This window comes from Podarcis cretensis (assembly GCF_951804945.1).
Source record: "Podarcis cretensis genome assembly, chromosome: 5".
Lineage (NCBI taxonomy): Eukaryota > Metazoa > Chordata > Lepidosauria > Squamata > Lacertidae > Podarcis > Podarcis cretensis.
This window is the reverse complement of record NC_137174.1, coordinates 45,995,840-46,012,028: the sequence shown is the minus strand read 5'-3', so window position 1 is coordinate 46,012,028 and position 16,189 is coordinate 45,995,840. Positions and strand designations below refer to the sequence as shown.

Sequence of the window (16,189 nt, the reverse complement as noted above, 5' to 3'; positions counted from 1 at the left end):
TCTCGTGAACTGCCAGGATGGCAGGGAAAAGGATCCCAGTGAGGGGGGCAGCCGACACTGGGACATTCCAGGGCAAACAGGGGGTGGAGAATGAAGTGCTCACAGCATGATGGAGGGTGGCAAGGGGATGAGGATCAATGCACAGAATCCAGAGCAGCAGGACCCATCACCAGAGCCAGAGGGACTCCTGTCCCCACAAACAGGGCAAGCTCTGAGGCACAGGGAACAGCAGTCAGGGTGCTCCAGGAGGCTGAGGCAGGCAAGGGCCCACTGCCCAGCTCTCTAGCTGGCCAGGTGAGGCTTGTTAGCTCTGGGATGAGATGTGTGATTCCTCAGCTGAAGTAGGCTCAGAACAGGTGAGGCCCACCTGCCTCATCAAGCCCAGATGCTGCAATCAGCCTGCAAAGTACAAAAGGGAAGCAGAGCTGAGGTGCTGTGTCTGCACAACTGCTTGTGTTGTGGGGCCTTGACTTGGATCCTCCTGGACCTCTATGGGACTGTTTTGGGTTTGAGTGGACTGTATCCTGACTGCTGGACTTCAGACTTGGCTACTTGGATTGACCCTGGACTGCATTTCCTGACCTTTGGATTTTGTGTGGCTTGACTCCTGCACTATGAACTTTGGACTTGGCTTACTGACTTGCTACCAGGTAGGCCCAGGAGTTCAGGACACAGGATAAGTGAAGAATAGCTTAAGTGTTCTCTTTGCAATAGAACTGAACTTATGTTGTTGGACTCCCAGCCAACACAGCCAATGATTGTGAATTATGTGAATTGTAGTGCAATAGCAGTTGGAGAGCCACAGGTCAGCTAGCTGGGTGAATCTCATGATCTGCACCACACCTCTCACTCTGCGAGAGGTCTGCCACTTCAGTTAGGCAGGAACCTGACAAATTCCTTTGCCTCTGGAACAGCCAATCTCTAGCTAAGCCTTGAAGCTAAGTTATTTTTCTAGTGTTAGTACATGTAAATGAATCAACGTATCCAAAGACAATGGCCTTTTTGCTTTCTAGAGAGCAGAAGCTTTGAAATTCCTTTTTATACTGGGTGAGAGGTTTCTTTGGCAAAGATTTGTGATTCCCTAGAGGAAGAAATATGGAAAGCCAAAATGCTCCATAACAGTAGTTGTGCCAGCACATGACTATCAGGCCAAATTCTTTAAAGCTCCAGTCCAAACTATTAGTCATATATGGTTTGGCTTCTTCCATTATAAAACAAATGCTTTCTTTGAAAATACCTCTTCTGATCCTATTTCGCATCTCATGGGGCAATGAATAGCCTTAACTCAAAATCTGCCAACGTTATTGAAACAGGAAGCTTAGAAACTTTGTAGAGGTATTAGTCAAACATTATTTCAGATGAAAGCTTTGTTTCCAGTTCACCTGATTCTACTTTATTTCCCTTCCCCATCATAAAGCAATACCCTGTCTCTTTTAAGGTACATGTCAGAGCCCAGAACAACAAAGTATTCATTTTTCCTTTTCATTGTACTTGTTTAAACATGCCTTTCAATGCTTTTTTCCAGTCAACCCTTGATGGTTTATTCCTAATATATAATGTAGCTACTTTACAATACTTCATTCCAAAGATCAGACTGTTTGATAATGATGTACCTGCTCTCTGTAGTGGCAGATTTGCCTCCCCCCTGCCCCCCCCCATGAGAAAGACACTCAACTTAGTCTCTCCCAGAGGGAGGGGGTCATGAGTCACAAGATCAGAGTGTCCAATGGAGTGCCAGAATAGTAGACAAGTCTCTCCCTGCCCTAACTGGAGATGCATGGGATTGAGCCTGGGACCTTCAGGCTGATTGGTTTGACATGGCCAGAACAAAGCAGTGAAATGTAAACAAACTGGGACGAGCATAGTATTTTCTAGCTGGTGCTCTTGCTTAGTCAGGAGGGAATGTAACTGAACCCCAAAACCCCTGATTGTTCTGGCCAATGGTTGGGCCACAGCATGATTCCCTTCTACTTTGTTATCTCAGAGCAACTGACAGTTAGAACCAAATATAATTTCTGACAGGCAGAGGGAAAGGAAATCTGCCATACCTGTTCCTGCTCTGGATGAGGGATGAGGCCAAGTTGCCTCCCCCCCCTTGTGTGGATTCTGTGACCCTTGGTCCCCTAGGTGATGGATGGGGGCAGACTGTCCTTCTCCCCACTCTATAGTCCCAGGAAGTGTGACAAATGGAAGCATGATTCAGAATTTGACATCTGACTGTCAAAATGTGTTTGGCTATTTTTAAGACTATATTATTGATTGATTTATTGGTTTCCATGTGGATGCAATAATTTGAATCTCTTGCCAGATTTTTAAACATAAACAGTGAGGGTGTTTTGGCTAGAGTGGAACAAATGCAAACCATTCAGATTTGATTTCGCTTTCACTATTGCCAAACAAACGAGCCTTAAGATCTGTTTCAAATGATCCTTCAAAATTGTCCTGGATACTAGAAGGAATATAACCAAGCAGCCATTCAAGCTCTAGGGAGCCATGCATCCCAAGTTAACCAAGAAAGCTCCTGAACAAAGGCTTTGAGAATCTTTGAGTTTGTATGACCTGACCTAAACTGAGGTAAGGATTAACCCAGGGTTGGAAAACATGTGGGCCTTCAGGTGTTGGACTCCATTTCCCATCAGTCTTGGCCAGCATAGCCACTGGTCAGGGATGATGGAGTGGTAACCCAACACCTGTGCATGTTTATTCTCACCACAGGGTCATACTGTTCAACGTGCTGCCAGAAAACAGGCTTGCACAGCCTTCCCCAAGCCTGGGAAGCATTTACCCAGTTTTGGGAAGGAGGCACGATGCTCTGACAGGATCCAAATGCCCGCCCTCCCTCCTTCCCCCCCACAAAAAAGGGGGACAGAAAAAAGCACTGTCTGCTAGCCACAATTACTATATTCATGATGGTGCAATGTTTAGGTTCAGCCTCCTAGCAATACTTTAATTCCTAATCATTTCCTGATGAGATTCAAAAGCATCAAAATACATAAGTGTAGGTCTAAGTATATTGATAATACAACTGAGACTGACCTATATTTAAGATAATGGCTGCAATCCCACACACATACATGCAAGTAAGTCCCATGGAGTTCATTAGCCTTATTTCTGAATAAACTTACATAAGATTGCATTGTACTAAGCATACACTTAAATACTACGGCATATGGGGGGAGTTTTTTCATCCTATTTTTACTGCAGATGTACAATTGTGTAAAGATGAACTTTGCACAGCTCCCTAGAGGAAACCAACTAGGAAATGTTCAGAAGCCCACAAGTGTGTAGTGTTTGCTCAGTACGGTGTAAATCTCTGGAGAATAGTTTGAAATTGGTCTGGTGTGGCCTATCATTTCTTCATGATTCATTTTCATCTGTTCTATGGCACTTAAATAATATTTTTTCCTAGGGTTATACAACATCCATTGGAATTTACCTTTTGAGATAGTTCAACTCTATATTGTGGGGTGAGCTAGTGGCATTTATTTTGAAGACTCTATAGATTTGATTGAACTACTTAATGCAAAAGTAAACTTTACTGCTGCAGAAGTGTTTCTGCAAATTTTCTACAGGAGTCTAAGGAGAATGTGAAAAAATACATGTCAAGTGTCATGTAAAGTACACCTCAATTTTTTTAAAAAAAGTTTGTCTAGTTCCTGAGGGCTATTCTGTGCATAATGCAGATTGAGGTGCTAGACGGAGGTAATTTTGAGCCTGACTCCTTCCTACAGCAAGAAGGACCATATTTTTGAATTCCCTCCCATCATAAAAAGAACCTCCCTGCCGATAATAAATAAGCGCTTTGGGAAGAAAGTTCTTCTCTGTTGTGTGGCAGTTCACTACCCGCAGGGTGATTCTTTTAATCCAGTCAAAAATTCAAAAATATGATCTTCCCTTACAATTTGATTTCTGTCTCCCTGATATGCTGGATTATTACAAGCAGGTAATTTTTTCATTTAATCATTCAAAAATATTATGCCTTCCCTTTACTGAATGAAGTGGTTCAGTTCAGAAAGCTACCACTTACATCTGTCCCACACTGCCCAATGGAGTCCTGCTACTGTTTCAGAAATCCACCGATCAAGTACCTTTACAATATTTGTGGAAAACTAGTTTTGTTGAACAAAATCTCTCATAGGAATGAGGGCTGGCACTAATAACTAGGCAGTTTATTCATCCACCCTTTCCCTTTTTGTGAGTTCAATGGGAAAAACTGTGGGGGAAATAGTCTCAAGGGTTAAATGTGGATCTCCACCCCTGTTTACCTGACCCATAGAACTCTCCCTAGACCACCTTCACCATTTCCCCAGGCCACAACGCTCACTAGCTCTCTCCCCCCCCCCATGGTTTTTTTGTTTTTTTTTGTTTTTGTTTTTGCCTGACTGGAATTTGTCCTTGAATTCTGATAATTCATGTTGCTTGTCTGCATGTGATGTGGAGAGGGCTGGGTGAGTACTCTCCCCCCCCCTCCACCCACTTTAGCATCTTAGCTCTGCCCACCACTTCCATGTGGCTCTTGGAAGGTTGCCAGAAGTGAATGTGGCTTTCGGGCTGAAAGAGGTTTCCCATCCCTCCCAAGATTGATCAACGTGGCCTGAGGTGTAAATTAAAAGTAAACACAACAGCAAAAGCTGCAGGTTTCAAGCCTCTAGTTTTGGTCAGCAGCTAATAAGAAGGTTCCAGAACACACATCTGGAACTGACGAGTGTTTTGTAATGAGCTAGGCTCTCTTGAGGAGGTACCATTTCACCTTGTTATTTCTCTCACAAAATTGTTCACTGAAAAAGGTAAGATGCCATCTGAGAGGATTCAAGCTTACTTTCCCAGCTCTCCTCATAAGTGCTTCGTCTTTCATAGTCGCCATCTGGTGTCCTTTCGTTGCTTTTCTTGTTTTTCTCACCTTTCTTGTTCCCATTTTTAACTGTAAGGAGAAAAGAAAAATATGGTGTATTGTTTCCCCCCAAATATAGACTATTGAAACATAAAAGACAAAATCCACTTAATGAAGGGGGGACCCCCATATTTTAATCCCTTCCTCTTTCTGCCAACAGCAAAAAATCGTTCCAGGCCCCAAAAATCAGATGACTTGGCCATTGCTCAGTGCTACAGCACCTCCCTTGCATGTAGTGGTAAGATGGGCCTGTCAGTTACAGGCTTCTCACTTTCTCATTTTCCTACTCTTGAATTCAGTTCTCCACACTTATTTATTTATTTGGGCAGGAATATCCTCTTGAAAATTCATGCATATTTATTTACTGTTTCATAAAATTCATATACTACTTGGTTGTAAGAGAAACCTTAAAGCAGTTCGCAAATTGTGGACGTTGTGGATTTCTCCTAACACATTTTTTTGCATGCAGATTTGCCTAATATACACATTTACTTCAAAGTACTTCCCCCTCATATAATTCATATCTGTAGGTTATTTTTGCATTTTCGTACCCATTCCTTGGCTGTCAAACTGGGCTGCAAAATTCAGAGAAGTCTGAAGGGTGATTTGTATATTGTTTCTGAAAAGTGTGAATTTGGTGAGTTTGCCTTCTGAAGCAATCTTAATGGAATTTCTCCCCCCAATCCTATTGGAAACCCTTGAGAGCCACTGCTGGTCAGTATAAAGTATACTCTGCTAGATGGACCAATGGTCTGACTCAGTTTAAGGCTGTATGCTAAGTTCCTAATATTGGATACACTTCCAAAAAAAGTGAGATGTGTCTTATGAATTCCCATGGGGCATGCAGTGCAATCCTGTGTGTGTTTATTTGGAAGTGAATTTCACAGATTGCAACAGGACTTGCTCCCTGGGAAGCATGCACAGTTTCTCCAACCAGCAGTCTAAACATCTACACAGACAGATTAATGGCACAGTGCACAATCTAGCCCAAGTCAAGCATTTTAAGTCTACTTTCAGCTGAAGATTTAAGAAGCACACACTTAACTGTTTCTCCATGAAAATCAAAGTGGTGTGCAATTGCTTAACTTATGTGGCAGAGTTTTACCAACAGATGTCAGGACCTGGTTCCTGTATGAAATTGGGATTCTTAACAGTGACAATCTCAGTTTCCAGACTTCAAGTGTATCTGTATCAGTGAGGATGCAAAGTTAAGAGTCCTACAGACCAATGGGTTGATTGTGACCTACAGTATGTTTTTGTAGGCATTGCCTTATATTTTGGTACTCATGACATGACTCATAGAGAGCAGACAATTTCCTGCAGAAGTTCATGACCCAAATTCCCATAAGTATGCTGTAAATCTTAATATGAAGGTACTGACTACTTGTGTCTCGGGGAGTAGCATTAATAAAGGCTGTAAGAGTGGAACAAGCTGTGAGCTGGAAACACTCTTCCATCACTGGCAAGTAAAGGAACATGGCAGGCTTCCTATTTTATCTTCCAGACACAACCAGTGAATTGGTTTAAATTCCATCAGGGGCAGAAAACAAAGAGGCAGTGTCTTTCACATGTTATGCATTAAAGGTAAAGGTAAAGGTACCCCTGCCCGTACGGGCCAGTCTTGACAGACTCTGGGGTTGTGCGCCCATCTCACTTAAGAGGCCAGGGGCCAGCGCTGTCCGGAGACACTTCCGGGTCACATGGCCAGTGTGACATCGCTGCTCTGGCGAGCCAGAGCCGCACACGGAAACGCCGTTTACCTTCCCGCTGGTAAGCGGTCCCTATTTATCTACTTGCACCCGGAGGTGCTTTCGAACGAACCGCCAACCTTTCGATCGGCAAGTCCTAGGCGCTGAGGCTTTAACCCACAGCGCCACCTGCGTCCCATGTTATGCATTATCCATAGACAAATTAAGGTGCAAATTTAAATCCTGGCTTTCACCAAAGTATTGGAGCTTGACTATATTTGGGAGAGTGCAATTGTGCTCATGAGCTACTTGTGAGTTTCCTATAAGCATTTGTTTGGAGACTGAGAACAAAATGTTAGATGAGATGAGCCCTTGGCCATATCTAGCCGGGTCCTTTTTAAGTTCTTACGACCTAATACAGAGTTTCAGAACAGGCATATGATTCACATCTAGTGATCTCAAGGAAGTTTTGGCTTGTAAACACTTAGCTGAGAGTAAATCCCGTTGATCTTGATATTTTTGATTTTAAATTATGTTGCTTGTAGGGAGGAGGACTCCACCGTACTTGGATTCCAGAGCAGACTCATCAGATCCAGTCAAGATAGATCTTGACCCAGATGAGATCAGTGATCAGCTTCAGAATCCACAGTTTGGTGTATTTTTATCAGTGATCAGAAGATAGCACACTGCCCCCCTGCCAATTCCCACCCCCTTTAAAACCTTTGAAATAGGTGCTCATAGAACATGATAGCATTCTATTGCTACAAGGGCAATTGTACAGAAGAAAGCATGGCAGTCCCAGTGCAGAAGTGGCAGTCCCATGCTGGCTTCCCAGTTGCTACTTGCCCCATGCAGACTTCCCTGATGCCTTTCTCTCTTCCTCCCAGTCCTTTTTTTTTGGGGGGGGGGCACAGAGGTACGCATATCCTTAAACATCTTGTGAATCAAAGTTTGGCATCATTGAGGGGCAGTATTTCAATATGAGTAGAAAAATGAGAGCACCCCAAACATTTTTTTTAGGAAAAGGACTGCTTCCTCCTAATAAGCAAAACCAACCCATTTGTTTGATAGCTGGTGTAGTGGCTCCACTCCACCAGGCAGGCTATGTCTGCTCCAGAAGCCAGCCATTTTTTCATATAATTCCCCTGGGGAGGGATAGAACATCTCCAAATCCCATCATTCTCATGGGATCTTTCTTCATGTACTTTTAATACATAAAGCGGCAAGTAGCGCTAGCCCCACAAGTTTGGGGCAATTGGATACTGTCAGAGCTGCCTCCAGGTCCCAGCTCACAGAGGACCAACGCTAGGCTGTAGTTATGTACAAAAGTCTTTATTGAGATTCAGTTTCCATTTTAAAGCCGCAGCACGCAGCTCTACGTCTCGACCTTAGACCGGCGAAGTCCCGTCTGAGTCTCCTCCCCTTCCACACCAGTTTAAGACTCTCGCTTTGCTCCACCTCTTCCTAAGTTCCTTTCTCCTCTGGGCCCTCCTGCCCGCTAGGGTTTCATCCTTTCTGGACTCCTCTGACGCTGACCCTGATGATTCTTCCCCCTCCTTCCGGCGGGCTTTAGGACCTGGTTCCCTATCCGGGCTACCTTCTGTGCCGCTCGCCTGTACATTTGAACTTGGCGTGCGCGCCCAGCCTGCAACTTTCCTCTTGACCGTTCCCTCGCTCTCCGGTGGAGGCGTGGTCCACCCTGACTCATCTTCTCTCGCTGGTGGTGCATATGTGGGCTCTGATACCTGGGACTCCTCCCCCCCACTACGCTCTGGTGGGGAAGCTGGTCCTGATTTCCAACTGCTGCTCTGGGAGTCCCCGCTGGCCCCTTGCTTCTGGGGTGTCCCCCTTGGGTCCCCCCTTGCCCTGCCTATCAGCGCCCCCTTCTGAGAATCTTCCGATTCGCTGGAGAGGCTCATGGAATCTATCGGGCTGCTGTCATCTTCTCCTACGCTGCCCTCGGATTGCTCCCCCTCGCTCTCCATCTCCTCTCCTCCCTGCGCTCCCGCTGAGTCCCTGGATACACTATTTCAAATGTTTTAAAGGGGAAAACCTGAGAGTGAACAAAGGCAGCTCACAACCTTTGTACCACCTCTTAAGTACTTGTACTTGTGTTTTTAAGTGTGTTTCTGGGCATTTTTAAAAGGATTTTTCATTAACAATCTGCATCAAAGCAGGTCAGAACAGACTTTTCTCTGTAACCAAGAAATAGGATGGGCCTGATTTTAATGGTCTATCAATCCCAAGTTCTTAACCATATTAGGCATCCTGATGACAGGTTGGAACGCCAGGATATAAATATTTTAAATGAATAAGAAACAAACATGGAGATTGAATCAAGTACCATTTCTCTGGATCCTCTTGACTATCCACTATTCGAATAATTTATACTGATTTCACACATGCCACTAGAATATGCAGCTGATAATAACAATGGCAAAAAAGAAGGGAAGACTGCAATATGCCATTTTGCCACTTGTCAGTCCATGCACCCTTAGTCTTATTTTGTGCTTCCTGAAACCACCCCTCTTTTTGTCCCTCTTTCAAATTCTGAGTCAAAAATTTGAGGATGTGAACTTTTGTCACACCTCTCAGCCCAACTTTCAGTAGAGGCTCTTTGGAGCCTCTCACTTTCTGCTGCAGCTTGTGTGTAAAAGACTTAAAAATTATTATCATGCAGGGAGGCGCATTTGCAATCAGTTTTTGAGTTTCCTGTGGCTTTTGTATCACATGTGAACCAACTGACATTCTTTTTGAAGAACATCGTCGGCTCCCCTTCCACCATTTCCCCCCACAGGGCTGGAATGAGCTTAAATGAGCATAAATGAACTTATGTATAGTTTAAGCTCTCTCCTCTGAATGGAGTCCCTCTCTTTAGTCATTTGTATCATATTAGGAAAGTTAGAAAGTCGTATTGCCTCCCTGCTAATACTTTCCACTGCAGCAATCCTAGATTGCCATCATGTAGGTTTGTAGTGCTGAGGTTTACTGCTCGAAAGCACTGCTGCTACCAACCGCACACACAACATGCAGCAGGGAGATAGCGAGAGACAAGAAAGGGAAAAGAGATCCCCACTTGCTGTATTGCTGCAGCTGTTCTCACTGAGCAAGCCTGAAAAAGAAGAAAGTGAGACGATGAAAAGATGCAGGAGGAAGCCCTGATTCAGAGCCAGACACTTTAGTTCAAAGCAAGATGGGGAAGAGAGAGGAAGTAAAAGAACAGTGTGTGCATGCGCGCACGCACACACACACACTCATTCACCAAAGCAAGAGAGTACCACAGCAACAGAAAATACTGACAGTGTACACCGACCACAAGATTCAGTTCAGAACCTGACTCAGTGCTTCAGAAAACAGCCAAATTTGATCCAAAACTTTTTAGAGGGTATCGTGCTTGGAGAAACATCCAGTTTTGTCAAAAGAAAAAAGTTATAGCTGTGTGAGCAGTGAGAGGTTAAATTGACAAAAATGCTTGCCTCGTATGCAATGCTATCAAGGTCAGCCTTACCTTTAGGCATAAGGAGGTAGCTGCCTCAGACAGCAGATTTTGGGTGTCATGAAATCATTGTTATCAATGATAGGTTTTTCCTTTGAGGTGGTGGGGCGGGGGGAGGTGCTTGCAGGATTTCCTGCCTGAGGAAATAACATAATTTGACCAGCCTTGGATGCTACCCAACATGACTTGGACCAGGAAGGGGGCACCATTTGCTGCCCCCACTCAGCCAGCAAAATGTCCTGGGTCAGCCCTGAAAATAATTGCTTTGCATTGCTAAGAAAGAGGAATGATTGAGCAGATAATGTGGCAACTCAATGTATTGTGGGTCTGTTTCAAAGTCTAGTTACAAAGCATTGCAGACCAGAATCCAAGATAGGTATGAGAAGGAGTATCTGCACTAGCTGGAGGGGAGGTGACTGCATAACTTGTGTGTGGTGGTGACAGTGCATTAGCTGCACGGCAGATTCCTATTCCAAGCAATCACTGAAATGCTTAAAAATGTACATTTCATCCTCAGCATTCACAAGAAATTAACCAGAAATGGAGGCACATGTTGACACTCATGGAAACGAGCGCAAAACTAGGTAAGCACTTTCAGAACCATCTTAAAGATGAATGCATTCCCAAGGAACTTTTCCTGATGTATATACAAAATGCAGAACAGTCAGGATTTGTTGGTTTGGCACATCAAGATTTCAGAAATTAGAAACATAATGCAGTTTGAAAGGCTTGTGTTTCGCAGGAATGCTATGGAGAAGAGATGTTTGGCATGGAGGCATTTCAGAATAAGGAATGTTCCCTTAAATAAATTACATCTGGCAACTCCGGCAAGATATTTTTATCCTAGACTTACTTAGATGGAAAACATAGTTCTCATCCTAAAAGCCTTTCTATGCAATCTTTCCCTGCCAATAAAATCTTTATATTAGGGGTGGAGGGAATACAATTTTGTTGGCTACTTCTCATCTGGTGCAACAAGGATTTTTTTATTTGAAAAATAATAATGCTTAGCCTTTCTTTAATGTCTTGCATCAGCCTTCACCAACCTGGTGCCCTCCAGATGTTTTGGACTACAATTCCTAGCAGCCTCAGCTAGCCCAGATGTCCTGACTGCTGATGATGGGAGTTGTAGTCCAAAACTTCTGGGGGCCACCAGGTTGGCGAAGGCTGCTTCACGTGTATGATCGCAGTCCTACTTGCAACTACCTGATTTATACTTGATTTATACAGGAAGCTTATCCTGTACACGTTTGCAAAAAGTATCATGCACCCACTGAAGCACATACATCACAAGCTCCTCATATTCACATCCTATATTGCACTGCCTATAGATTTATAATGCATGCAGCTATGGCAGGCTTCCTCAAACTCAGCCCTTCAGATATTATTGGCCTACAACACTCATGATCCCTAGCTAGCAGGATGATGGGAACTGTAGTCTCAAAAGGGCCGAGTTTGAGGAAGCCTGAGCTATGGTCTATAATGTGCACACACAGCTACTATGAACCAGAAAGTCTCCTTTCAGGATGCAGTGAAGAGAGTGGGCTGTGCACACCCTGACTCACCCCAATTCCCATAGGGCTTCTCCCACCACAGTACTTGCCAGGGCCTCAGATCTGAAGGGAGCACCCAGGTTCCTCGTCCTCTGCCCCACATGATCCCAGAGTCTTGGGCAAAAATGCTATGTGAGCCTGCTCAGTGGCCCTATTCCCCCTGTAGGACATAGAATCCTAGAATTGTAGATAACCACGAGAATCGTCTAGTTCAATCCCCTGCAAAGCAGGAATATGGGGATCAAGCCTACAACCTTGGCGTTATCAGCACCACACCTCTAACCAACTGAGCTAGCATGGACCACCAGTGGTCCTCGAGCTTCACTCAGGTTGTCCATAGCATGTCTGTGAAAAACGGCGGGAGCAGCAGGCATGTCAGCTGCTCCATTAGTCGAAGAACCCACAAAGTGAGCAGAATAGACCACTAATGGGTGGGAGGAGGCCAGAAATATAGAGCGGGGAGGGGGATCAAAATAAATAAAAGAAGAAAAAACAATTGCAAGTCAGACATCTAGCACAGTTGCTGCAACGAGCAGAAAAATAATTAAGTGCCCTTCCAGGACCCTCAACAATTTTCAGGTGGTCTATGGGGTTGGAGTTTGGGAACCACTGTTGCAGAGCATGTCACCAGAAGTCCTGTAGGCTCTCACAAGACATCCTGGCTTGGGAAGGTGGTTGTGGCAAACCTGTCAAAGCCATAGCAACATAGCATTCGTCATTCTCTCTTTAGTTACTGACCTCCTACCTACCCTTGCTTTGATAGTAGCAACACTGGCTTGCCACTTGGGCACTGGCCTGCTTTGTTGTGGTTGAGAAAGATGTTGTCTGCCACTTGGGGACCTTTCTTGCTGCCAGCTGAGTTGTGGTCAGGGCCAGGGTTCCAGGCACCGCCCCCCGTGGTAGATTTTTCATCTATCCTGAATTTAGTAGGTGACCTACTATCTTTCAACCTCTGCACTACATATGCAATGTGAGGTTAAGAAGACCTGATATACAGACTACAGGTCTTGCCAATGTGTGTATTCCTTGTCTGTCTGGTCTCTCTCTCTCTCTCTCTCTCTCTCTCTCTCTCTCACACACACACACACACACACACACACACACACACACACCCCTACCCCTACCCCTACCCCTACCCCTACCCCTACCCCTACCCCTACCCCTACCCCTACCCCTACCCCTACCCCTACCTCTACCTACCTACACCTATCTGAAGCCATCAATTGCTGGTGCTGTAATAAGATTGCCTGCTTATGGACCAAATGATTCTCCATGCATCCTGTATAAATCATGGAGTGTTGAAGCTGAAAGATACACAATTAGTGAAGGACACCTACTTAGTTCATGGTAGCAGCAATATCTGTGCTGAAACTTCCCAGGTCAATCCGTTGGCTGCTATAGTATCTGCATCTGTATAATTCCCAGAAGTGAATTATAGGGTATAAATATGAGGAAGGCACTATAGGAAGTGTGTGAAGCAGGGGCTGTATGGCATTTATCACTTCAAATATGATGTGATCCACGATGTGTCATTGGTGGGAAGGCGAAGAATAGTTCTGTCAATTCATATTTATGCATTGTAATAAAGTGTAACTTTGAATTGGCCCAATGCAACTGATTTAAAACAATGGAAATGGAAGGCAAGCTATCTAGCACAGTGTTTGAAACAGCTGCATTGGAACTTTCTTTCCCCATTAGTTTACATTAAGCAAACGTGTGTGTATAAGTGTTCGAAGCGTTCAGACTGCAATGAATTTTAGCCCTACTCTGATTCAAAGGAACTACTGATTGGTACCAGCTGCTCAGCCAAAGGGCAGGTCACATGTTCCTAATTCCTGTCCATCAGCTTTGCTTCATTCCAGTGCAGACCCAGCTGATTGCTTGCTACAAACACCTAATTAATCCCACATGCCTTTAGTTCTGCCGAACTGAAGACAAAAGATAGTTTTAACGCTAGACAGTTGAATTTTCATCTTCTGTACACAATCTGTTTTCTCAAATCCCATTTTACACAGGCAGGTTGTTGTTCATGCAGGCAGATTCACAGCTGTAAATTAAGGTTCCTTATCTCCTATTGGTACTGCCCTATGCTGTCCTGTCCTTAGGAAAATAGTTGTTTGTCAAGGCACGCTGTGTAATTAATCTGCATAGAAGAATCTCACAAAGGTCTATCTAAAAGTCCCATACATCAAAAGGCATGCAGAAAGGCAGTCGTCATGTTGCTACATTTCAGTGAAGTGAGACTGGTGCAAGCAGACACATCTTTAAGGTGCAAGGGTTCCCTAGCAGAGTATGCTGTATCAGCATATTCCTCCCAGAGCACATCCCTCTATCTCATAAAGCCATATCATAACTGCACAGGTCCTTAATATGTTTCCTGTCCAACATTCAAACACTTTATGGTCCTAAAAAGAGGGGGGGAGATACCTGTGCTTATGTCTTGAATGCAAATAAACAAAGGGCACAACTGATACAGTTCTCAAAATCTGTACCTTTAAAGCAACAAATCCAGGTGAAAATTCTCTCTCAGCCATGAAATACCTTGAGCAGTTCTGGACAAATATTTGGACCATATTTCAATATTCTGGGCCATATTTCAGCTGCCTTAGCTTACTACACTTAAAGTATTGATGCAAGAATAATAAGCAACTTATGTTACATAATGTGCTATAAAATAATTAAAGTAATAATAATATAATGATCATAGTAGTGTTTGCCAAGGTCAGATTTGCAATCATAACCATGTCTACTTAAAAGTAAGTCCTGCTGAATCCAGCATGGCTTACTCACAGGGAAGTGGAGTTAGGACTGCAGCCTCAGTGTCCTAACCCCAAGGCCCAGACTTTAATCGATTCACAATAAAAATCAGAAATTGATTTTAGTTTATATCCACTGAGATCTGGCTTTTGCTGGGGAGGGCTTTGTTATGAAATCAGAAGTGCACACTTCCTAGAAGCAAATCCCAGAACCCCTATATGAACCTGGGCAACCTGCAAACAAAATTCAGCCCATCTCTACCCTTGTTGGTAACATGACCATTTTACTAAGCAAAAAAGAAAGATGCACACAGGATGTGTGACTTCAAGAAAACTTTTCCTGAAAACCTTTAGAGCAAGAGAGAAAAGGAAGTGGAAGCAAATTTTAGTCTTCCCAAAAGAGTGAAGGCAGGGGTTAAAATTAGACTTTCAGACCAGCATGATCACTAATTCTGTTAGTATAACAGCTGTGATTAGTACAAGGGTGTTTAACGTCATTAGCAGCGCAGTTACTATTTCTGCTTTTCTGCTTCGGATATTAACTTATGGGGGCGAAATCCTTTGAGACCCATCTGAAATCTCTAAATTTCGGAAGTGAAAGAGGAAAGTTACCTGGCAGGGTCTCGAGAGTGAATTTATCTTTTTTGTTGGCTTTCTTCATTTTTAACTCCTTCTTGCCCAGCTTGAATCTTTGAGGTTCTTCTGTCTCCAAAGGGGGCTCAGTTTCTTCCTCCCTTGGCTGTTCTGTGAAAGGCGAATACTCCTCTTCAGGATCTGGATAGGAATAATAATGATCCCTGTTGATGATTTCCTGCAGATAGTAATCCTGCTCTTCCATAGGTAGAGCCCAGGTTATATCCCCAAGCAGTGTCAGATCAAAAGCACACAACGCGAGGCAGAGCTGAGCAAAAGAAGCTTTCTCGACAAAGGAGGTCATTATTATTTTTTTGCTTTTTTGCAGTAGAAAGCTCCTCTGTGAATATCCAATGTAGGATCAGCAGAGAGGGGAAAACAGAGATCTTGGCAGTTAGCAAATCCCAGAGTCTGGGATAAGCACTTCTGCTTTGGAGTAGTTTGCAGAAGTTGCAAGTAATGAAGTGGGAGTGAGGACTGGAATCAGAGGGAGGGAGGTGGTTGCCTGAGGTCCATGTGATCGTCGGGGCTCACCAGCCAGCCAGACACACATGCAGACGAGAGCTGGCATTTGGCAGGTGTTGGACTCTGTGAATCTTTTACAGATCTTTGCTCCTTTCTCTGCTTTCTCTTCCCTCCTGCTCCTCCCCGCTCCCCAGGCAATTAAAAACTTTAGTCCAACTCTTGGCACCTAAGATGCTGTGTTTTGAGAACTGATATGAACACAGAGTCTAAATACTGTATATTCAAAGAAATGAAAAACTGGCCATGAGCCTCGCTCTCAAAATCCCTGTACAAAAAAAATGTATCTCTATTCTCTTGCCAGGACTATGTGCAGTGGGGTGTGTTTGGATGAAAACTTGGAAGAGGGAAATGTTTTCTCCTGTGGTTTAGGGGTTTCTGCCTCCCCCCTTACAGAATATTAAGATTGCATTCAGATTCTATGGAACAGAAAGGAAAACATGATTGTGAAAATTCCTTCTACTCCTCCAGCTCTTGATAAAAAACAGGTGCAGACCGTCAACAGCATAGAAAGTTTACATTTTACATTTATAATCCCTTGATAGACTAAAAGGTTAATAATCAGGATTCTTTCTTTTGCAGATTTTCAACTTTACTTTATTTTATTTCAGGCATTATTATTTTTCTGAACCCCCCTCCTCCCCTTAATT

At 43.9% G+C, this 16,189-nt stretch overlaps 1 protein-coding gene across 1 annotated transcript in view; it reads right to left on the bottom strand.

Annotated features, from left to right (window-relative positions):
• Positions 1 to 15,612, bottom strand: part of CPXM2 (carboxypeptidase X, M14 family member 2) — a 76,293-nt gene extending 60,681 nt beyond the window's left edge. The window contains exons 1-2 of the mRNA XM_079976662.1: positions 14,997 to 15,612; positions 4,820 to 4,921 (exon numbers count right to left, since the gene is read on the bottom strand). Of these exons, the coding sequence (XP_079832788.1) occupies positions 4,820 to 4,921; positions 14,997 to 15,321 (427 nt within the window). The 5' untranslated portion in view covers positions 15,322 to 15,612. The remainder of the gene's footprint in view (positions 1 to 4,819; positions 4,922 to 14,996) is intronic.
• Positions 15,613 to 16,189: the final 577 nt, after the last annotated feature.